Source organism: Heliangelus exortis, chromosome 17, assembly GCF_036169615.1.
Source record: "Heliangelus exortis chromosome 17, bHelExo1.hap1, whole genome shotgun sequence".
Taxonomy (NCBI): Eukaryota; Metazoa; Chordata; class Aves; order Apodiformes; family Trochilidae; genus Heliangelus; species Heliangelus exortis.
Genome location: NC_092438.1, coordinates 3,681,691 through 3,704,860, shown reverse-complemented (window position 1 = coordinate 3,704,860; position 23,170 = coordinate 3,681,691). Strand labels below are relative to the sequence as shown.

The window sequence follows — 23,170 nt, the reverse complement described above, 5'->3', positions numbered from 1 at the left end:
AGAGACCGGGGACTCCCGCGCCTCTCTCTCGCCTCAGACCCGGCGGGCAGGGCGATACCCGGAGGGGAAGGAAGGAACACGGGATAATCCCGGGGCGGGGGCCCGTGGGGCCGCGCTGGGCAGGGTCTCGTTGCGGGGTTCGCAGCCCTGTGGAGCGGGACAGCCCGCGGGGGGGGCTTTAGGGGCAGAGAGCCCGCCGGTTCGGCAGGGGGCAGCACCCGCCGGCCCGGCCCGCTCTGTCCCGGCGCTTCCGGCAGCGCGGCTGCTGGCGCTGAGTCAGGGAGGTGCCGGCAGGATGGGGCCCTGGGCTGCAGCGCTGCTCTGCGCGCTCGGCTGCTCCCTGGCGAGGGGCTCCGAGGACATCGTCGTGGGCTGCGGCGGCTTCGTTAAGTCCGACGTGGAGATCAACTACTCCCTGATCGAGGTGGGTGCCGCGCCCTGCCCTCAGCTCGCCGGGATGGCGGCCCTCGGCCCCGGTGCCCGTCCGGCTGTAGCGGCTCGGCCCGGGGCTCCGCTCTCCTGTCCCGGCCGCTGCTTGAGGTGACTGCGGCTGCGGCCTCGGTTGGGCTGAAGTGGGGCTCTTCTGTAAACGTTTTATTCCTAGCCCGGGACTGAACTCTTTGCCTGGCAGGTTGTGGTTTTCGTGCAATAAACCTGGCACCCCCGGGGGACAAGCGGATGCTGCTGTGTAGAAGCCTTGGTTACGAGATGTTTAGGTCCGGCTTTGCTCACGTCTTCCAAATTACTTTCTGTATTTTTTTTCCTTTAGATTAAGCTATATACAAAACATGGTACTCTGAAATACCAGACAGATTGCGCTCCGAACAATGGATATTTCATGATTCCCCTTTATGATAAGGTAAGAAACCGAAACACCGGTTCTGTCTCCTCTACGGTAGGGCAGGAGCTGCCGGAACTTTGTTGACTTGTTTAAAGAACAGAACTTGTTTGACTAAACTTTCATGTGTTTCTTTTTGTAATGCAGTTATTTTATTTCTCAGTGCTAGCTATTATCATGGGAAAAGCCAGGCAGCTTCAGCTGCAGTGCTCTGTTTGTGCTTTTTATCTAAATCACTGCAGCATGGGGAGCCTGAGTCACTGCTGCCTTGTGTGAGCTGGCAGCTGTACTCAGAAGAAGTGCAGGTTCCTACAGTTTTCAGTTACCAATCTGTAGAAGTAAATCTGTATATGCATGATACTTGTATTCTGACTTTTTATTTCCCCATCCTTTAGCTAAATTGAATTAGATCAGTGAAGACAGTAATTGCTCTTTTATTTTTAGGGGGATTTCATTCTTAAAATTGAGCCTCCCCTAGGGTGGAGTTTTGGTAAGTGCTTGTATGTCTTTTTACAATAGGCAAGTGTATCTGCAGTGTGAGACTTAACTACCTCTAACTTGCAGTAAGCATGGAAAACCAAGGACTTTTGAAAGACATAAGTCCTACCATGTGTTTAAAGAACTACAAAGTACCTACTGTACCAGAGGAATATAAAACTTTAAGGCAGACACTGACAAAGTAACACATGAACTGATTTAAAGGGATGTGGGTTTTTGAAAGAAATAATTGCAATGGACCGGGGAAAGAGGATTTTCAGCTTCAAGATTTCTGGGTGCTTTAACTTTTCTGAGGCAAGACTTCCAGAGCAGCACTTGTATGCTTGAGTTAATGTATATCTATGAGACTTCTGTAAAGCTAAAGTAGATTGCTTCATGATTGCTCTCTCACTAACTGCCATGCTCTTTCATTCTTCTTCCCCTCCAGAGCCAACCAGTGTAGACATCCATGTGGATGGCATTAATGACATTTGCACAAAGGGAGGTGATATTAACTTTGTGTTCACAGGGTTTTCTGTGAATGGAAAGGTTAGATTCCTTTATCTTTATTTATTCCATCTTATGATAATTCTGCTTTCATAAAAACTTCTGTTTCAGCTCTGCAAGATATTTTTATCCGTTTGTACTCTGGTTTCTCTTCATTTTGACAGGTTCTCAGCAAAGGTCAGACATTAGGTCCTGCTGGAGTCCAGGTTGCACTGAGAAGTGCTGGTAGTGATGTGAACATACAAGCAACTGTTACTCAGCCTGGAGGAAAGTGAGTGTGGGTGATGCATATTGTTCATTTACACCAGATTCTTTCAGTTCTGCCATATCAACTGGCATTACACTAGTTCTGAAGTATTTTTTCTAACATATGTGTAGAGTCTGAATTGGTTTTCTGTAAAGAAAAGTTTTTGACTTATTTCTGAAGAGGTGTAACCCCTTTCTTGCCTTACAGGTTTGCTTTCTTTAAAGTGCTTCCTGGCGAGTATGAAATCTTTGCATCTCATCCTACCTGGATGCTGAAAGAGGTTAGAGCCTACAGAAGTTCTGGTTTACCTCTTTAGTGAGGGCAGATCTGCTTGATCCTTTCTTGATCAGCTAGTGTGAGGAAGGGGTTTTGTGAGTGGAGAAGCTTAACAGAGTTTTCATAAATTTGGGTAGTGAAGAAACTACCTCGTGCAGGCTCAGCTTGGACATAGGGGAGTCAGTCAGTGGCAAATGAGCTCTTGCTTTTGGGCATCTAATCTTATACTTTTTGCAGGAGCTCGAATATTATAGCAGGTACTCTAATCCTTCTGTCAGACTTCTTGCTTGCTGAGGAGCTCTGAGATACTGCCCAGTTCCTAAATCAGTGAAAAAGGAAAAACACTGTTTTGCAAAATGGCTGCTTTAGAGTCTGTGATACGAGCAGCCTCTGGGCCCTCTGAGTACTGCTGCTCTCACCTCTGTTTCTGTCTTTTTATATACAGCTTCTGATTGACATTTAGGTGCTGTAAATGAGATCTAATGCCTACTTTTGATGAGGATGTTTGTGTGTCTGTATTTCAGTCAAACACAGTGGTACGAGTGACCAGTTCTAACGCTTACGCCGCCAGCGCTCTAATTGTCACTGGCTACAACGTCTCTGGGTCAGTAAGGAGTGATGGAGAACCAATGAAAGGGGTCATGTTTCTCCTCTTCTCTTCCTCAGTTTCTAAAGAGGTAATGGTGTATCAGTGATTTTTCAATATGTGTGGCCATAAATAAGAAGCTGCTAAATAGCTTCTAGATTTATATTGCCCTTTTACTCATCTCTGTCCTTTATTGAGCTTGGCTTTTAGAAAACATAAACTGTTCAACTCCTCAAGCTATACTTTATATATATATATATTTCTTTTTTTTAAAACAAGGCCCTTGTGTACATTTGTGTACATGCTCAGTTTTCACTTGACCTTCATGGAATTACTTGGATTTTATCTGTTTAAATGTTGACAAAATTGAGGTTTAAAGTCTGTATTTTTTTTTTCAAACACGAAAATTTAGAAAATTATTTTAATTTCAACGCTTTTGAACTCTTCATTATTGTTTTCAAACAACCATGTACTCAACAGTCAGGTTCAAAGACATAGGAAACTGAGACCTGAACTAAAGCAAGCAACAAATGCAAAATATAACATGATTCCCAGCAGGTTATTGATCTGCATATTCCCTGTGGGTCAACAGGATTAAGGGCTACAATTTTAAGACAATATTTTTCCAGTTTGAGCTTTTTGCATGTTAAATGCTGGTTAGTAAATGTGTTCCCTCATGAGGATGACACTCCTCCATGGTGAAAGAAGTTCAACAGCTTCTGTTGCCACCTTAGAAGTGTGTTAAGAAATGAGTGTGAGACGTTTGGTTATGTGCTGTGATTTACTGTGTAAGATAGAGCTTTGCTCTAGAGTGTGAACCCTGTCTGCAGAACTGAAGTCAATTAATGTTAAGACATGCAGTGCATTTCTGGGGTATTGGGGGTGTTGAATTTCCCAGTTTTCTGTCCTTGTTACCATAAAGTTGATGATTGGTTGTTTTTCTTCCTCTTTTACCTATACATGAATTAGAGGACATGCTGTCAAACTGCCTCTAAAATGGTTTTGTACTTCCTATCCTTCATTCACAGTATAGTACATCCCTCCTTTATAATGATTTTCTCTGTTCTCCTATGGGAGTTATATTGCATTTATTATTGCAGGATGTTGTGGGCTGCAATATTTCTCCTGTGGATGGATTCCAGTCAAGAGATGAGTCTCTGTCCTATTTGTGCAATGTTGTATCAAAGGAAGATGGATCCTTCACGTTTCTTTCTCTGCCAACTGGAAAATACACTGTGGTAAGTAGCTAGAAATTTCATTGCTTGTTTAACTGTTGGGTTGTTAGATTTAATTTTCTGAACTAGATTGCATATAGCTTGGGAACTGGTAAAAGAGAAATAGTTGAAATATTCTGAATTGGATTAAATAGTTGGAGTAGAAACCTCCATCCTAAAGTGTATGACTTTAGGATGTAAGTGAAGTAGGTTGCTGTGGTAGGGATCTGTGCAAGTCCTTCTGAGGAAGGACTTACTTGCAAATCAGTCTCTGATTTACCCAAAGACATTGTCAGTCCCAGAACCATACGTGGAGGCTGCTGGGATACTGGAAGTTTCAGCTGACTGCAGCTACTTCATGTGCTTTAAGTTCTCAGTGTTCTTTTTTGTCCCTCCTCTTTATTATGCCTGAGTAGTGTAGGGACATGCTTATCTGTGAGCTGCCTAGGGTGATTTTTCTGCATTCTCAGTCTGCATGATCTTGAGCTGGGGTTCAAGCTTCTCTTACTCCTTTCACCTTTCTAGCAATCCTATCTGTATTCTATCTATCTCCTATCTGTAAACGTGTGTGTGTGTGTGTGTGTGTGTGTGTGTGTGTGTGAACCTTGGCTCTATTCTGAGTAGGAGTTTACTTTTCTGTATCTTTGGATAATTTCATGTGGTTTCCATCAAAGAGTCTTGAATTACAGCCTTTATTCTTCACCCCATCCACCTGAGTTACTTTTTCCAGGATGTCTGCAGGCCATTTGACCCTTCATAGAGGTGTCTGATGGCAGATAGGACATGGAAAATGGTAAAAGAAAACAGTGCTGTCACCACAGCTTGTTAGGAGTCAAAATAATGTGTCTTCTTTCAGATACCATTCTACAGGGGAGAAAGAATTACCTTTGATGTTGCTCCCTCTAGACTGGACTTCCTTGTAGAGCACGACAGTTTACAAATTGAGGTAAGGAGTTCAGAGGAGATAATCTTCTTGTGCCATTCATTACTGTAAAAGAAAAACTGATTTTAGGCCAAAGCAGGTGTATTACACAACAACTTCTTCATGATAAGTTTAAAGATGTGTTACATATGCCCTCTTGCACATCAGGTAGGAGGCAATATCTGGCATTATGCTGTATTTCTACATTTCAGGCCCTTTTACTAGTAAGAAATGAAATTGTGAAAAGCTGTCTACCGTGCTCATTTCCATGTGCATGTTGCAGACAGACAATAATCTTTCAGCTTACTTAACTTTACTCATTTAGATTGCTAGAGAGCCTGTAAGTTTTCAGAGTGCCTTGTGTAATGGCATTGTGATCTCTGAATTGGGCCTTCTGAGCTGTAACTGATGCAGATAAATTGAGAGTCTGTTCATGTACTTAGGGGAACAGTGTGCCTGGAGATAGAAATGTACTTTTATTGTGATTATTCTGCTGTTTTTTTCCTAAAACTGGAAGTAAATTTCCTGTATGTGTGTGTGTGATGAAAGCAGTCCATGTTGATTGCTATGGGTGTGTGTTTGCTTTTACTGAGTAAAGATTCATGTTCACTTTTTTCCTGTTCCAGCCTGTTTTCCATGTGATGGGTTTCTCTGTCACAGGCCGGGTGCTGAATGGTCCTGGTGGAGAAGGAGTTGCTGATGCTACTGTGACTCTGAACAATCAGATCAAAGGTGTGCAGGAGTCTTGATCTTTGCTGCTACAGAGAAGCCTGTATTAAACTTAGGTACAGGACAGATGTATGAGATGGAATTAAGCCTTCAGGATACTACTTTTGTTGCAGTTAGTCTGAAAACTGGGTTTCATGAAGTGATTATTTTGCATTTTCTGGTTTAGATGTGAGTATTAGATGTTAGTTTTGTTTTGTTGTAGAATATTTCTTACGTTTTCTTTCAACCACATGCCAAATATTGTTTTGAAATACAGAAATGAAGGCTGGTTTAGTAAGAAAGCATAGTACTATTTCCTTGTCGTGCAATATAAATGAAAATTAGCTTAAAGCAGCTTGTGCTCTCTAACTCTTTTGACACAGAAGGATTGACAGTGAAGACATGCTCTGTATTGTAACTTCTTTCTTCTTTTGCTGCAGTAAAAACAAAAACTGATGGCTCTTTCCGCCTTGAGAACATAACAACAGGTACATACACAATTCAAGCCAAGAAAGAGCATCTCTTCTTTGATACTGTTACAGTGAAGATTGCACCAAATACACCCCAGCTAGCAAATATCATTGCCAGAGGGTAAGTACTGGTGTCATCATAAAAGGGTCGTGGTTCTCTGTCCAGGAACTTCTCCTGGAGGACAAAATATTGGCAGCCTTCCAGAGAAGTGAAAACTAGGAATTTACTGAAGCAAATGGCCACCAGCTCATGCAGACTTAGCTAGCTGATTAGAGAAAAACCCCTGTGTGCTGTTAATGCTCACTTGCAGTTTTTAATGTCCCTAAATATGTTGTACCCTTGAGGGTGAAAAGTAAATTTCAGCAGCTTCTAGTTTGTCATCTTGTCTTGTGTTTTCACAAGTGTAGGTGAACAAGGGTTGTGTCCCAGTAAATTACCCACTGTATTTCTGTATTTGAGGTCTCTGACACGAAACATTTCATACCATTTAAAAAAAAGCCTGAGGGATGGAAGTCAATTGCTTGCTTAGCTGACAAAAAAATAGAGAAAAAAGGTTCGAAGCGATTGGGTTGGAGTGTGGGGGAAGAGTGAGGCAAATTGCTTGGAAATAGAAACATAACAACATGGTGCCTTTATTGTAAAAGAAAAGATCCTGTTAACATGTGTTTGCAGAAACATGTGTTTCATTATATGAGAGTGTGCAGTTGCTCTGCCATTTTCACTTGTAGTATTTTGTTTACATGAACAGTCTTTCAGGATAATTCCAGTTTATGTGTTAGTGCCTCAACATACTGAAATTTACTGTTTAAGGAAATTTTAAAACAAGTATTTTTCTGAGCTTTGTCAAATCAAGGTATGTATTCTGATGACTGGCTTTTATTTAACAGATTCAGTGTGTGTGGCCAGATAACAGTAACTCGTTTCCCTGACACAGTCAAACAGATCAGTAAATACAAGGTAACCATGATGTCTCAAGACAAAGACAAAGCATCAGTGGTTACAACAGAAACTGACCCTCATGGGGCCTTTTGTTTTAAGGCAAAACCAGGTGTATATGATGTTCAGGTAAGAATGAGCTTCTGTTTCTTCATTGTAAGAATGTCATGAAGTTTTAAAAGATTTTAATTTCTAAAATTTGAGAATGTGAATTTAGAATTTCCATGTCCTTTTCTCCTGTTTTCACTATTTAAGCAATGACTTATTTTCTTTTTTTTTTTCTTAATTCCCAGGCTCCATTTCTGTTACAATTGTTAAAATTAGATCAGGCCATCGAGGCTGAAAGTTCTTACCTCTCTTTCCTTTTATTCATCATATCCCTTAGATTACTTATCTTGATAGAGTATCTTTTGAGTGAGACATGTAATGTGTACCTTTCTCAGGTATCAAAATGTTTCCTGATTTTCTAGGTGACAGCAGAACCACCGTGAATTTTCTGTTGTAGGAGATGCTGCATGTGCAGGATGGAAGATAAGGCCTCTAACTGTCCTTACAGATAATGAAATAGCCTAATGTAGAAGCAGCTGTATGGCCTGAAGTGAGATTCACTGTGACTTTTGAAACTGGACTGTTCAGAGGATTTTAAGCTCAGCTTTTTTGTGTTTCTTTGAAGGATTTTTAGTACAGAATATGCTAGAAAAGCCTACTTAGGAGGCTGGCTTTGCTTTGCCTGTGAGTTAGAGTAAATTTCGACTTCCTAGTTTCTGGTAAGTGGATTGAATTCAGCAAAGTGGGTATTTGAACTGGTGTTTAAAAACTGGTGATGTCATATTCTCTACAGGTAGTTATTCCAGAGGCTGAGACCAGAGCAGGATTGGCTTTGAAACCCAAACTATTCCCTGTTACTGTTACAGACAGACCAGTGCTGGATGTGACCTTCTCTCAGTTTTTGGCATCTGTCTCAGGAAAGATCTCTTGTTTAGGTAAGCTGATTTTGAAAGTGAACTAGAAATGGGAAAAGAGAACTTTAGCACTCATTTTCTTGCTGTCTTTTCTTTGCAGATGCTTGTGGTGACCTGGTGGTGACATTGCAGTCTGTGAGCCGTCAGGGTGAGAAACGCAGCCTGCAGCTCTCTGGAAACACAGACTCAGTGGGTTTCACTTTTGAAAATGTGCTACCCAGCAAATACAAAGGTGGGATTATGGGGAACTTCTTAAAGTGTTGCCTTAACAGCTAACTTTGTGACTTCATCTGTGTGCTTCTCTTATAAGGGTACTGTTTACAATATGCCCAGCATGTGGAATTAGTTTTGAAGCTTGAGAGAATCTGGAAAAATATGATACACCAGTGTATAAAGTTTTCTTAATCTTGTCTGTTAAACCTTTTTGTCACCTTACAGGTAACTGTTCCCCTAAGTTTTAGAGTCTGCATGGCTGATGTGAGGAAAAGGGCTTTATCATGGACTGACTTGTCCCAGTCCTGAAAACAGGGGCACACTAGTTCTAGACTAGACTAGAACTAGACTACATCTTTTAAGAGCAATACATGTTTTGGCCAGCCTGCCTTGGCTTATTAGGATAAATTGTTTTCAAGGGGAAGGTGAGGATTACATACAGATTGCTCTTTTTACACACATCAGAACACCTTTCAGCCAGGTGAAATTGAAGTTAGACTCTGATTTCCTCTAGCCTGCTTTGCCTGTGACAATGGTAGTGCACATTGCAGAACTGTCCGGGGTGAACAGACTTCGTTATTCTTTTTTAGAATATTTTTTTTTTTTATTCAAGATGTGCTGGGTTCCTGGTGATGCTGCAGTGCTTTGAGCCATCTTTGTTGGCTGGCTTTGAAGATTGTTGTCAGGCATCTTGTGAAGGAGTGATACAAGCTTTTTACACCACAAAACCTGCCATATTCACACAGTTGTTCTGTACTAAAATGCTTTGGTTTGCATTGTAGTAAGCATTGTCCATGAAGACTGGTGCTGGAAGAATAAGTCTTTGGAGCTGGAAGTCATGGAGGAAGATGTTTTGGGAGTAGAATTCAGGCAGACTGGATATATGCTGAGATGTTCTCTTTCTCATGCAATTACACTGGTATGTAGGTAACAAATATCCTATTTTTTAAATGAATTTATGTACATAGATTGGATTATGCTTGGAATCAAGGTGTTTCTCATGTCTCTGGGGAGTCTTATAACACAGACAGTGCTCTGTGTTTAGATTGCTTTGGGATTTGTCTGTTAGGGTAAAATAGTTTGTGTTGTTGGCTGCTATATAAGAGAAGCAGGACTGTATCTTTAGGCAAATACTGTTTTAATTTTATTGTTTGATGGTTACTAATAGTGAATTGTGTTGTGACTTCACAGGAATTTTATCAGGATGGAAATGGACCAGAGAATGTTGGTGTTTATAACTTGTCCAAAGGAGTTAATAGATTCTGTCTTTCAAAGCCAGGTAACAGCTCTAAAATGTTAGTTTAAAAAATAAAAAAGAACCAGTCAACCAACTAATATTGCAGGAAATTAAAAAAAAAAAGAAAATCTGTTACTGTTTCTCAGAGGCATTGTTTTATTTACATCTGTATGTAAATACTCTTCTGATTTCTTAGAATTCTCCTACTGTTTAGTCCTTCCCCTAACTAGAGATTCCAGAAATAGAACAATTTTGGAGGGGAGGAAGGGAAATAAGGAGACTGATTCTGGTCTTTAATGAAGAGCATGTTAAATTAATAATCTTGTTCATATGGGATCATTCATTAGAGTGCAACTGACATATAAAAGATTCATCTCAATACAGGATTCTTAAATGATAACTTCTAAAAATACCCCCAGGTCATCTATAACAGGAAAAAAGAATGTTTTAAAATCAGGTCTTTTGTTTCCTCCTTTTAATGTTTTTGAGCTAATTCTCTGTGACGGCTGCTTAGCAAAACAGTTAAAAATTTGTTTGGCTTTGATTCAGTTTTCAGCTTTGAAAATTTACCCCTTGCAGCCAGTGGTCTCCTTCACAATAATACAGTGGTTCTGTCCCACCACTTGTTTGGTTTGTTGTGCTTATAAGTACATGGATCTGCAGTGATGTCTTAGGGTGTTTTGTATCAGTGTGCATTAGAAACTCTGTGCTGCTTCCAGGAGTCATGTGTCACTGAGCAGAGCTGAACTGTTTTACCTGAGTCTGTTTGAAAGGCACTAGATATATCCTCAAGTTTTGCAGTTATGTCCCTCAGGTCTTGTGTGATCTTGATGTAGTAAGCTTGTTTTTTTTCAGAGAATCTTTCTTCTTTACAGGCGTATATGAAGTGACCCCACGTTCCTGCCATCAGTTTGAACATGAATATTACACTTATGACACGTAAGAGAAAAATCTGGTTTTGCTCTTATGCAGATCAATCAGTATGCTTCTTTCATAAAGCTTCTTTCTGCTGCAGGCAGCTGCCTTCTTTCAGCAATTCAATGTGTGTTGCTATGAATAGCTCTAACCAGTAGAGGGAATCACATCAGATCACATCAGATGTGTTCTACTGCCCTTCCTAGGCTTCAAAACATTATCAGCTAATGGAAGGCTTTAAAAATGCTCTTGCTGCTTCAAATGGATATTGTCAGCCCTCTGTCTGTTTTATGTTGGATTTACTTTGTAACACAGCAGAGATATTTCAGTAGAAAGTGTGAATCACTGGTGAGAGTTGAAATGTGAAAGATAAAATAGTAAGTTTACTGGGAGGCATGTATCATTGTTATACATCACTAGTTCTGTGGCTGGTGATTTGATTCTGCTCACCCAGTTTGTGAAAGCTGAATAAATATTCATCCTAATCACAAGTAAGCAGTGCTGATCTTCCTAAATCAGCCATGTTTTATTGATTATTTATAGTTTATGGTCTGACAGTGGGCTTAATGGCCCTTTGTTTTAAAAAAAGAGGATTTCTGCTCCCAAACTAATTCTGATTCATTAAAATGGCAGAAAACAAATCCATCATTAAAATGTGATTATTTTCTGCTTTGTTAGTGAATTAAAAGTACATTAGAGCCAGCACAAAGTGACTTGATAGAATGCCCTTTTGAAAGCAAAGCTTGGGGCATCCTGGTGAACTGTGTCTAGTATGACAGGCTTCTGAGTGTCCTTCTGATGTGTGTGAAGAGATTGTATATATGGAATCAATCAAATTAGCTTTAGCCTGAGATGAAGCAAGAGTTACAAAGGAGGGAATGGATTTCACCAGTACCATGCAGTGGTTTGGGGTTCAAAGTTGAAAAATGCTCCCTTCCCTGAGATGCTGTCATCTCGGTACCACAGCTTTGCTGTGTAATTTTTATATTGCCTTTTATAAAGCACTTCAAATTTAGGGGGAGAGATCACACTCTGCTAAGTAAATTCTGGTTATTTTGTTTAGGAGGAAGCTTCAAATTCATCTATTTGTAACTTTGATTTGCAGGTCCTCTCCCAGTATCCTGACACTCACTGCAGTTCGACACCATGTCCTCGGCACAATTGTAACAGATAAACTGATGGATGTGACTGTTACCATTAAGTAAGAACAAAGAAATCTTGAGGCTATAAAAAAGGGAAGAAAAAAGAAAATTCTCTTGTAAAGTTTTGCTCTGGTTTTAATCCTGCAGTGACTGCTTTCTAAGGGGATGATAGCTAGCTCTAGACTGGAGGTTTTTATGCTAAACTGTGCTTCAAGTTCTTTGTAGCTCAGCCCTCATTTTGAACAGTGTCACTTCATTTCAATACAGCTGCTTTCTGCTTTTGTATCATGGTAAAAAGAAACTATTTGCTGAGTTTTTCTCAAGTGGTTGCAGGAAAAGTAGTTGTGATCAGTTCACTCCTTATAGACAACTTTGCAGTGTTCTCTGACAGTTTTTCAGGCCCCTGTCGAAGAGACAGAAGATAGGATACAAAGGATGATTGGAGACAAGAAGAAATTGATAGGAGAGGATATAAGATCAGGGAAAGTGCAACAAGATTCTTCTGAGCTGATGATTTAAAGATCTTGGTTAAACTTACCTAGCAATGTGTTCAGCAGACAGTGACAAGATATCTGGATTGTTCAAATATATGGAGCAGATAGGTTAGAACTCATTTTCTCCTGGGAATTTCTAGCTATTGGAACTATTTATTTGTGAAGTTATTTTTTCCTTGTATAATCCTTAGTGATAGGTTCTGAGGTAAAGTTCTTAGTACTGAAAAAAAAAAAAGAGCTTACCAGTCTCTGTTTATTTTGAACAGCTCATCTTTTCTGTATCAAGCATGTTGTCAGCGTTGGATTCCAGTCTTTCTTTTTTAGTTTAGGGCTTTGTTAAAGGTGTTTTGGCAAACTGGTTTAAGAATTGAGCACTCCTGCTGGCTTGTGCAAAATCAAGACTCTACTTAACAAAACCTAAGCCAAACTAAGATGTTGGACTCTTCAAAGTGGTTGAGACATCAGAATGTGACACTGGCTCTGCAGTGGGGTGCCGAGGGGCAGCAGAAGGGGGAGGAGAAGGCAACAAGGCTGGAACTTCTTGAATGGTTATCAAGAAGGCATGATGAGGCAGAATTTGAGAGTTGCAAGTAGGTCCTTTCTTGTAGTTCCTATGAATGAAATAAATTTATTTTATTATCTTCATGTTTTCAGGTCATCCATTGACAGTGAACCTGCCTTAGTTTTGGGGCCCCTGAAATCTGTACAGGAGTTACGTAGGGAGCAGCAGCTGGCAGAAATTGAGAGCAGACGACAAGAGAGAGAAAAGAAGGGTCAAGAGGAGGAAGGAACAAAGCCACCAGTGCAAGAAATGGTGGAGGAACTCCAAGGACCATTCTTATATGAATTTTCATACTGGGCAAGGTAATACCAAGCTCCAATGGACTAACTGTATTCTTTGTACTGTTGTCCAGTGTTTTGGCTGAACAGAATGTCATAGATTCCATACAGGGAAGAGCTGCTGTATGAGTACCTGTACCAGTTATAAGTGACTCTCTGTGAAATGGAAACTATAGTACCACGTAATATTAATTTTGCTCAAGTAATTGTTGGTATTTTTTTCCTTGTGGTGTTTAGATAGGGTTCTTGGGTCAATATGCAGTACTCCATTCTAGATGAAAGCTGCCAATTCAATTTTCTTCTAATTGTATCTTATTTGTGTCTTACAGGTCTGGAGAGAAAATTACTGTGACACCATCATCAAAAGAGCTACTCTTCTACCCACCTTATGTAGAAACAGTTGTTAGTGGAGGTAAATATGAATAGAATTAAATTTGAAAGAAGTAACTTTTAAAGGCAGAAGTGCATCCTTATAGATGAATGTAATAATAACTCTTCAAGGAAATACTAGGAAAGTTTCTATTGCAGCTGTTTATTTGTGTCAGTTTTTACTCAGGAATTTGGAAGCATGGGTGTTTGGTAGAGTGCAAGTACAGTTTTTATCAGCAAATTATGCTTCCAAGTGCTGAAAGACCAGCTGGCACTAGATTTCTGGATGTTGCACCAGATTCTCAGAATTGTTCATATTACTTGTATCTAGAAAAGCAGTTGTGCAAAAGCAATGTTTGTATTCTGAGTTTGTTACCAAATTGATGTTTTTGTCAAGTTTTCTTGGTAATAAATGACAAAAATACAAAAAAGTAAACTTCAGAATTGTCAGGGTTATCATCAGTTAGTTGGTGCTACTTGTTAAGTCAGTCTCCATCTTGCTGTCAGGTTTCTAAAGGAACATAGATCATTTGAAATCATTAGTGTTAGGTACCTCCTTTTACATGCCTCTTTTCTGTGCACATTATAAATACATTTTAAGGGGGGCAAATAAAATTTTACTTCTGTCATTAAACATGACATCTGTTGACCTGAATTTGATCTCAAAAAAAATCATTAAAGCTCAGTGTAATATGAGCTAGAAGAGAATATGTTTGGAATCTTCTTCCTGTGGCTGCACTATGTGTAACTTGAATCCTCAAAGCAGTTAGCAGATCTAGAATGTTTGTTCTGGAGATGTGCTTATAACTTTGGAACTCTAGTTACTGATTTGGTGTGTGTGTTGAGAAGTTATACAATTGTGTGGGTTGGTATCTTCTTCCATGATAAAAGACAGTGCTCACTTTGGAAGTAATTAAACTCTTGGTGTGAGACATAATGATGAGTGTATTTTTGACTTTATTGTTTGTCTTAAATCCATATTGCAATTACCAAGAGAGTTGTCCTGGAAAGCTGATAGAAATTCATGGAAAAGCAGGCTTATTTCTGGAAGGGCGAATTCATCCCGAATTGGAAGGTGTTGAGATTGTAATTGGTGAAAAGGGAGCAGCTTCCCCACTCATCACTGTTTTCACTGATGACAAAGGTGCTTACAGGTAATTAGCAGATTTCTTTTGATCTTTTGGATTCTTCAGTTAAAGTTCATTGTTGATGTGAGAATGCATCCATTTTCAAGTGCTTTTTTTTCAAGTGGCTTCTTCTTTCCTTTCCTTTGAAGTGTTGGGCCACTCCACAGTGACTTGGAATATACAGTTACTGCTCAGAAAGAAGGCTTTGTTTTGACTGCAGTAGAAGGAACAGTTGGGGACTTCAAAGCTTTTGCTCTTGCTGGGGTGACTTTTGAGGTAATGTTCTAAACACTTTGGGTTCTGGATGAGTAGTGTGTGCAGTTAGACCTAGACAAGACAAAACAGTTAACACATGTCTCAGCCAAACAAAATGGCTGTGGGATTTGGGAATAAGAATGTTGTCATGAGCTTAGTTGCAGACCACGAATTATCCTTCAGAAGATGTTTTGCAGGATTTACAGAGTTTAAGTTAGAGCCTGCACTTCTAACGATGGGTTTTATTAGCTTTTGTACTATTGGACCACTCTTCTCTTAATGTTTTATTCCTTGAGGTGATTTTTTTTCATGTGCAGTATGGTCCAGCTAGTGCCTGGTTCTCTTCTTCAGGATACTTTGTTCTGGCCCCTGGCCTGGGCTATGTAGTGATAGAGAACCAATATTGTGGTGGCACATGCTGCGTGGAGCTGCAGCTGCCCAGATGTGAGCACAAACTGCAGCTGTGGCCAGTTTACTTCTGCTTACAGCTGAGTGCTCAGAGCCAGCATGTCCATGCTCTCTGTGAGGTTCAGAATTGAACCCTGCTTCCTCAAGCAGCCCTCGCTTACACTTAAAACTCTTGTGCTTTTGAAAATAGATCAAGTCAGAGGATGACCAGGCTCTTGCTGGAGTTCTTTTGTCTCTCAGTGGAGGGGTGTTTCGGTCCAACCTCCTTACACAAGATAATGGCATGCTGACTTTTTCCAATCTGGTGAGTTGAAATTGATTCTTCTGTGGGTGGCTGCATGTGTGATGCTTTGTTACTTTGCCTTCTGAAACAGGGATGCTATTGGCTCTGTTCAGTGGCAGGGGACTCTATGGTCTCATTTAAAATCATAACCCACAATGAGAGATGTAGATTCCTAAGAGTGCACAGCAGTTAAAAGCTTAACAAAAGAGAGATGTGAAATCTAACCTGGAAGATTTCTTCCCAACAGGTCGTAGGTGGTATTGATTGATCTTGGTTACAGATTTGCAGTCTGTGAACATGAAATAAGCTCATTTGTTGATGATCATTTGAGAATCTTTAGAGGAAAGAAATATAATTAGATTATTGATCTGTACATCTGTATAGACATGCCTGAATAGTTTCCTTACAGACATCTATTTCACCTGGTCATTGTGCTATCCTTGAGGTCTGGCAATAATGTTTTAGGGCCAAAGTTTGCCCTCACACTTCAGGCTTTATCCCCTGGTGGAGTTCCATTGATTTACTGTCCAAAGTGCTCCTTGGTTTTCAGTGCTCCCATTTTCCAACCAGTTTAACCCATGATTGGGACAGACAGCTTTAGCTCTTGCACAACCATAAATGTTGGGAGTTTGTGAATTTTTGTGTTTTATGCCTGTTTTTGTGTTTTATGCTTGTTTTATGCCTCTTTGTAGAGCCCAGGACAGTACTATTTTAAACCCATGATGAAAGAGTTTCGCTTTGAGCCATCTTCACAAATGATTGAAGTGCAGGAAGGACAGAATCTTAAAATTCAGATAACTGGCTACAGAACAGCTTACAGGTCAGTAGAGCAAAATGCTCTGTATTGTGTCAGGGTGCATTATGCAAGCTGTATGCATTCTTCTGATATACCTCTGTTCTGAAGGATTGGACATTATTTTGAAGGCACAGTTTATGCTGTGTAAGCACTTTTTTGTAGCCTTTTCTCATGCATGTGGTTATATAGCTGAGTTGAGATGGCAGGACTGTAAGGAGAAACATTGTTATGAAAGCACTGTCAGTGAAGCAGGAAGTGGCTTGTGCTTTGTCCCATGGGAAAGGAGTGGACTGCACTTGAGTACCACTTTGGGTATCTGACTTCAAGATCCTTCCTGTCCTTGCCCTTGTAAGTGCTACCATGGAGGTCAGGGAACTTGGATTCCTAAGGTTGTCCTCTGAACTGCAGCTAATTCTAGTGTTTCAAACAGTTTTAAATATACATTCTAATTTCCCCCTTTCTTCTTGCTCTGCTAAATATATTAAATACTTGTTCCATGATTTACAACAAGAAACTGTCTTTAAAACGTGTATTAAAACAGCATCTCTACACCTGTAGGAATTGGTTCTCTTTATTCCTCTAGCTGTTATGGCACAGTTTCTTCTTTAAATGGAGAGCCTGAGCAGGGAGTCTCTGTAGAAGCTGTGGGGCAGAAGGACTGTAGCATCTATGGAGAAGACACAATAACTGATGAAGAGGGCAAATTCAGGCTACGTGGCCTTCTGGTAAGGACTGGAATACTCCCTGTCATTTTCTTTTATGTTCGTGTGATAATAGAGGAGAAAAAGTGTTTAATTAGTTACTGATTTGTGTTTTCCTATCATATTTGCTAGCTGATTCCCTTAAATCTTTTGGTTACACTTGCCATGTAGTGAAGATTGTAGTTAAGTCTGTGGAACTTGCTGCCAGCATACTGTGGTGACTTCCCACAAACACAGAACAGTTCCCATGATGGAAACTGAGCCCCTTGTCCATGTTCTGAGTGTGTCTAGCAGGTATTCAACAGTGTTACAGCAGAGAATATTCTTAAGCAAAAGAAAATGGGGAATAATTTAGTTTCTGTTGTGAAAATACTGTTACAGTATATTTTTAGTAGAATATTTGGTATGTATTGTTTGAGTATGATGCTGATTGTACAAGTGTGTGAAGTAAGATGTTCTACAGGAAGCATGGAAGCTGAATTTCTGGGACCACTATGTATGGAGTAAGCAATTATGCTGAAGCAGAAAGCAGTATTTGATCAGGTTTTAATCCCGTTTAATGGATTTTCTTTCTACCTAACCACAGCAGAATATTTATTTTTTAATGCTAATGTAATAAACTAGTGAATGTTGTGTGGTATTCCTTTTGTATCTGCTGGCAGTAAACATGCCTAATGGTGTTATTGTGTTACATTCTCTATTTGTGATATGGAAAACTTTAAAGGGATAGAATTTAGAGATGTTTTGGTTGTGTATATTAAATGGAATCTCTTACTGTGTTCTGAAACTGTTGTATGTATTATTCAATTTGGGATTTATCATTTGAATGTTGCTTTTAGCCTGGTTGTGTGTATCATGTCCAACTCAAAGCTGAAGGCAATGATCACATTGAAAGAGCTTTACCCCAGCATCGGGCAATTGAGGTAATTATGGTCTTGGGTTTTGTTGTTTTTTTTTTTTTTCAGTATCACTTGAATATGAAATGCATCTGTGTAGGCATTAGTTATGCTCTGTCTGCAGTAATGTACTTTATTTCATTCTAGTTAGGCCCCATGTTGTGTGGGGAAGTAGGATAAAGTTAAATGGAAGTTAATGGAAGTAGGATAAAGCCCAAACAGTAAACAAGTGAAAAGGATTCTTTCACAGTCACAAAAACTATACATAATGAGTGAATACATGTATAGAATACCTTTCAGTATTTTTTTTATTATGTGGAACAAAGCACTAGTGACTTGAAGATGTCATAAATTGTTGTATTATGTTGCACTGTATTTAATTATTGATTGACAGATTTCGTTATGCTTTATTTGGTCCAGATCCTGCAGTCTTCATGTAGATTAAATTGTCATTCAGACTAGCAAATCTTTATAAAGCTTTGAATTTATAGTAGCTTTGAATTGGAAACTTGTTAAATATTCCTCCATCTTTATGGATTCATATTTGTTGCCTTGCATTTGTCCCTTGACATCCAGCAAAGATTAATTACCCTGTTACTTGCCCAAATCTTTTCAGTGGGAGATGATCATTACTTTAGCTCAGATAGGCACCTGACCAGGGTGCCCTCCTGTGCAGCAGCACGAGGGGCAGAAATCTTTCCAGTCCTTGGTGTGTTCTTGTTACGAGTGCTGCTGGTTGGGAAGGTGAAGAGAACCCCAACCTAAGTTCCAGTGAATCCTGTGAAGTTCATGTACTGCAAGTGACAGCTGTGTGCAGTAGCTTCTGCTGTTAGTGTCCTGGCTAGCCTGCCATTTTCTCCAGGAGAGAGAAGGTCTTGAAAGACACCTGGAGGAAAAATGTACAACCTCAGTGGTGCCAGAGTGTTGATATGGAACTTGGCCGAGCCATAATTTATCGCTGTGGTTATTTGAGTAAATGTCTTTCCTTACTCTGATTTGATTTAGATTTAGCAGCAGGATTAGAAACACAAGCATTTCATATTTTAAATTTTGAATAATATAAAATTACATGGTTTTGAAGTAGGTTATGGTATGAGCATATTCCTCATTAATCAACTGTATAAACTTCATAGCACAGTAATATGCATCTTGGCACAGCTGCCAAATGTGGAGACCAATGTTCAGGCATCAGGCAGTCCTGTGTATGTAACTCAGCCTCTTCCAAAATATTGCATTCTTTTGATACTTTTTCAATTTTTAGTTTAACTTAATGACATCAGCCTTGTGCTGAAAATGCACAAATATATAATGGCAAGCTATGCACTCTGGAGGAAAGGTACTTGAAATTGGGAAGCCTTCAAGATTCCATGTGGTTAGTATAGAACAAAATTCACTTGTTTAAAATTGTGAGCAGTGTTTGTGTTGTTCTAACTGTCCTCTATTAGTGTTTCTCTGTTGGTGAAAACCTGACTGTGTTTTCTGTTGCAGGTTGGGAACAGTGACATTGGTGATGTGAATATTATAGCATTCCGGCAAATAAATCAATTTGATTTAAGTGGAAATGTAATTACATCTTCTGAATATCTTTCCACATTATGTGTAAGTTCAAGCCTTTTATCTCTGTCAAGTGTATTTGTCATTGGTTTCCTAAATTTTTTGCAAGTTCACTGGAAAACATTCTGTATCTGGAACACACATTTAATTCAAGTTATGACTAACACTTTAATTAAGGTGAATTTGAATTCCAGATAGAACAGTGTTCCTCCCCACTTTGCTTTAATGTTTATTTTTTTCATGGAAATATGTTTTAAAAAATACTTTCTCAAGTTGGCTTGTTCCTTTCTGATTCTGCTTACCTGATTATCAGGCATGCCCTGTCTAGAGGAAGAGCAAGACATCAGGGGTGAAATGTGTCATATGTATCAAAAAACTGCATTTATTCCTGAAGTACCAGCAATTACTGATACGTGTTTGGTAGCAAGAAGATAGTACATGAGTGCAAGGTATAGGACACATGGATTAAAAGTGCAGTTATAAGAGAAAGTATTAGACAAACAGTAAAGCTGAAATTGTCAAAATTCAAAAGACTGCACATTGATGGGGACGAAACCTTGATAAACATTCTTTTGGCTTAGAGTGCAAATGATCTCCCTTAAGATGTGGGATGTCTGAAATCTCTATTGTGGTGCAGGCTTAGGAATACCTGGTGTGTGCTTTCTTCTGTGTCACACAGGTGAAGCTCTACAAAAGTGAAAATCTTGACAACCCAATTCACACAGTCAACTTAGGCCTGTCCTTGTTTTTCCATTTCCCACCACTGCTGCGAGATGGAGAGGTAAGAATATTGCTGAATAATCAGCTTAGCTGGCTTTTATTTTTTTAGCCTAGGGACACTGAACTGTCATCTTTGGTGTGCCTGCAGCACTGTGGTCATGCTGAAGTGACCAGTGTCACAGAGGATGTGAAGCCTTTTAAACTGACTTTTGCCTTTCAATGTAATTTTGTCTCAGACTGCTACTTATGCTGTACACTGAGTGTATTTTTTACCCATAGAACTATGTGGTGCTCCTGGATTCTACATTGTCTAAATCACAGTATGACTACACCCTACCTCAAGTTTCGTTCACTACTATTGGATATCATAAACATGTCACACTGATCTTTAGTCCCACTGTAAGTACAACATTTTGAAATGTTCATATGTTCACCTTGGGAGCAATGTCTGGTAGTATAGCCTGCATGTGTTTTCTGGTCTTGGCCAAACCTGCTGTGAATGTGAATGTAAATATAAAGAGGTTTATGAGAGACATTAAAGTGGAAATTAATTTGGATTTGGACACATTTAAGGCATCGGGCAGGGTTGTAATAACCTGGTATGTTATGGGAAGCAGGTTAAAGAGTTCATGAAATGGTAGCCCTGACATTAACTGAAAAGGGAAGAAAGAGAAAGATAGGATTGTTGTCACAATTCCTTTAAAGACCTCTGTGCATATGAAAGAAGTATCATGGGGTCAAGAAGAGGTAGAGGGTAAAGTGGAGTGGTTCTCAAATTAGCATCAGGGGAAATTTCTCCCTTGAGACAGAGGTGTGTCTGTGCTTCTGAACAGGGCAGTCAATTTAGTGCAGTGTTTGTTCTGTAATGCTTGTATGATTTAGTACTTTTCTGCATCACTGAATGTTCAGATTCCAGTGAAACATGAGGGAAACAGGAAAAGACAATTCTAAGTGAAGGATGCAGATGTGTCTAAAGGATGTTATGCCACTGTGGTTGCTGTAGTTTTGTCATTGGGATCACAGAGGTTTGGGCAGCATGTGACAGTGAAGTCAAAGCACACCAGGCTGACTGTAAAGTGGAGGCTGACCATCAATGGATTAGCTTTAAAAAAAAACAAACCCCAGGAAGAGGTTGAAGGTAATAGATAAGTGAATCTGATCAGGGGCACTGCTATGAAGCTGAAGGTCAAATGAATCTCGAGCAGCAGTTAGAAGGAAGTCATATAGGAAGGGCTGGGCATGCCATATGATCCTATTACTGATGTTGCTTGGAGCTAAGAGATTTCATATTTGAAATGACTGAAAGAAAAATTTATTGGTCCTCACTGTTTTCAGAGAAAACTGCCTGAACAAGATATTGCCCAAGGATCTTACATTGCATTGCCACTGACACTGCTTCTGTTGTTGGCTGGTTACAACCACGATAAGGTAGGTGATGGTTTTTTTTGTCTTATCCAAATATTACTGTCCTATCAACGAATGCTTTGTACTGTGTTAAGTGAGGACTTGCTGGTTATCCAGAAAGAAATTCAATCAGCAGTCACACATTAAGTGACACATTTCAAGAAAAGCCACAAGGTAGCCAAGTTTTTGACAATTACTTTCTTTTAAAAAAACTCAGTGTCAAGATAATTATGAATTTTGCTTTTTATGAATTTTGTCTTCTCATAGGAAAAAAACAATATAGCTTCATTCAAATTCATGTGACCAGACTCAGTACTAATAGGAATGAAAATAATTATTTTATTGGCTTCAGGAGCAGTCAGATTGGAAAAAGTCTTGCAAGTCATTGATTCTGGTCTCTGTAGTGTTACACCCTCCCTAGTGAAAAGGAGGGTGTAAAGGAGGGTTATACTCTCAAGAGGAGTATTACCTACTATGTTACCTACCCCACTGTCTTTGTTAACAAGCCACACTCTTCTAGTGTTCTCTGATGTAACTAGATTTCTGTTCTACTGATAAGAGAAAAGGAATTTGTCTGTGCAGTTTGGCTTCCTCCTAAAGATGGGTAAAACAGAAGAAAACATGGGATACTTCAGGGTTTTCTGCAGTGTCATTCAAAGTGCCTCTACTGAAAACTGGTCATCTCCTAGACTCAGGGCTTAAACTGCTATATGACTCCAGGAAAAAAAATTACTGGCAATCATTTTAGTTTTTGATTATCATAAATTCCCAAAAATTTGGTTTGATTCCTTCCCAAGATTTGCTGCCATTTTCTGGTATCTTTGTAGATGTGCTGCAGGTTCTGTTTGCTTGGGAATGAATAAATCTAAGAGTGATACAGTTCAGACCTTACCTACCTCTGTAATCACAAGCTGATTCCTCTTTTTTTGCCCAGCTTATCCCCCTGTTGCTGCAGCTGACAACTCGACTGCAGGGAGTACGGGCTCTTGGACAGACAGGTTCTGACACAGGTGGCTCAGAAGATGCAAAGAGACAAACAAAAAAACAGAAGACAAGACGGACATGAGATGAATGATTGCATCAGGTGGTGCCCCATTGAACTGGAGTCTGAGAAAGGAAAGCCACTAAAATGCATTTTTGTTCAATTTGGGGACTTTATATTTTTATTGTTGCTACGTGAGTGCTGTTTGTCAGACTAGCTCCATTTTGGTTGTAAATTTTCTTTGGAGTCTATAGAATTCTTTGTTGTAAAGTAATGAAATGAACTCCTCTGTTATCACTGTGAGTGCATCCCCCATACTTGAAGACAATTCATGATATTTTTTTTTTCTCTTCAGTGTAACAGGTCGTGTTGATTTATAAACACAGTGGTCATAGACTGCCTGACTTGACTTTTGGTTTCTAGATTTTGGGCTTATTTTTCCTTACGTTTTGAAATACCCACTTTGTAGAAGAAGTATGAGAGGATTTTACTACATCAGTGGAGTTTAAAAAAAAAGTTTGGGGGGACATACACAAACATGTGAATTATGTCTATGGCACTTCCAGTTCAGCAGCTTGATTGAAGAGTCTGTTACCTGCACAGCTGTGGTTTCAGTTCTTACCCAGTGGTTATGTTATCTTTAATTAAAATCAAATTTTTGCTCTATGAAGACAAATTGTAGAGGTTAAA

General features: G+C 39.5%; 1 protein-coding gene across 1 annotated transcript; it reads left to right on the top strand.

The window, feature by feature from the left end:
• Nucleotides 1–2: 2 nt before the first annotated feature.
• LOC139804266 (BOS complex subunit NOMO1) lies at nucleotides 3–22,874 on the top strand. The gene is made up of 31 exons (XM_071761337.1): nucleotides 3–424; nucleotides 770–859; nucleotides 1,283–1,328; nucleotides 1,764–1,864; nucleotides 1,987–2,093; nucleotides 2,277–2,349; nucleotides 2,870–3,022; nucleotides 4,032–4,169; nucleotides 5,002–5,091; nucleotides 5,694–5,799; nucleotides 6,216–6,366; nucleotides 7,134–7,311; nucleotides 8,024–8,165; nucleotides 8,245–8,376; nucleotides 9,140–9,276; nucleotides 9,549–9,636; nucleotides 10,470–10,533; nucleotides 11,615–11,710; nucleotides 12,800–13,009; nucleotides 13,315–13,397; nucleotides 14,349–14,508; nucleotides 14,631–14,757; nucleotides 15,335–15,448; nucleotides 16,120–16,247; nucleotides 16,807–16,948; nucleotides 17,764–17,847; nucleotides 19,309–19,419; nucleotides 20,054–20,155; nucleotides 20,374–20,493; nucleotides 21,430–21,522; nucleotides 22,433–22,874. The coding sequence occupies exons 1-31, from the start codon at nucleotides 296–298 to the stop codon at nucleotides 22,562–22,564; spliced, it is 3,627 nt and encodes a 1,208-aa protein (XP_071617438.1). The 5' UTR covers nucleotides 3–295; the 3' UTR covers nucleotides 22,565–22,874.
• The last annotated feature ends 296 nt before the right edge of the window (nucleotides 22,875–23,170 follow it).

What these genes read in the sequence shown, in the direction of transcription:
- LOC139804266 (XM_071761337.1), top strand. Translation starts at nt 296, where the DNA reads ATGGGGCCCTGGGCTGCAGCGCTGCTCTGCGCGCTCGGCTGCTCCCTG. An exon ending in CTACCTGGATGCTGAAAGAG is followed by an intron (nt 2,350 to 2,869) that starts GTTAGAGCCTAC and finishes TCTGTATTTCAG; the next exon opens with TCAAACACAGTGGTACGAGT. An exon ending in AGGAAAGATCTCTTGTTTAG is followed by an intron (nt 8,166 to 8,244) that starts GTAAGCTGATTT and finishes TTTTCTTTGCAG; the next exon opens with ATGCTTGTGGTGACCTGGTG.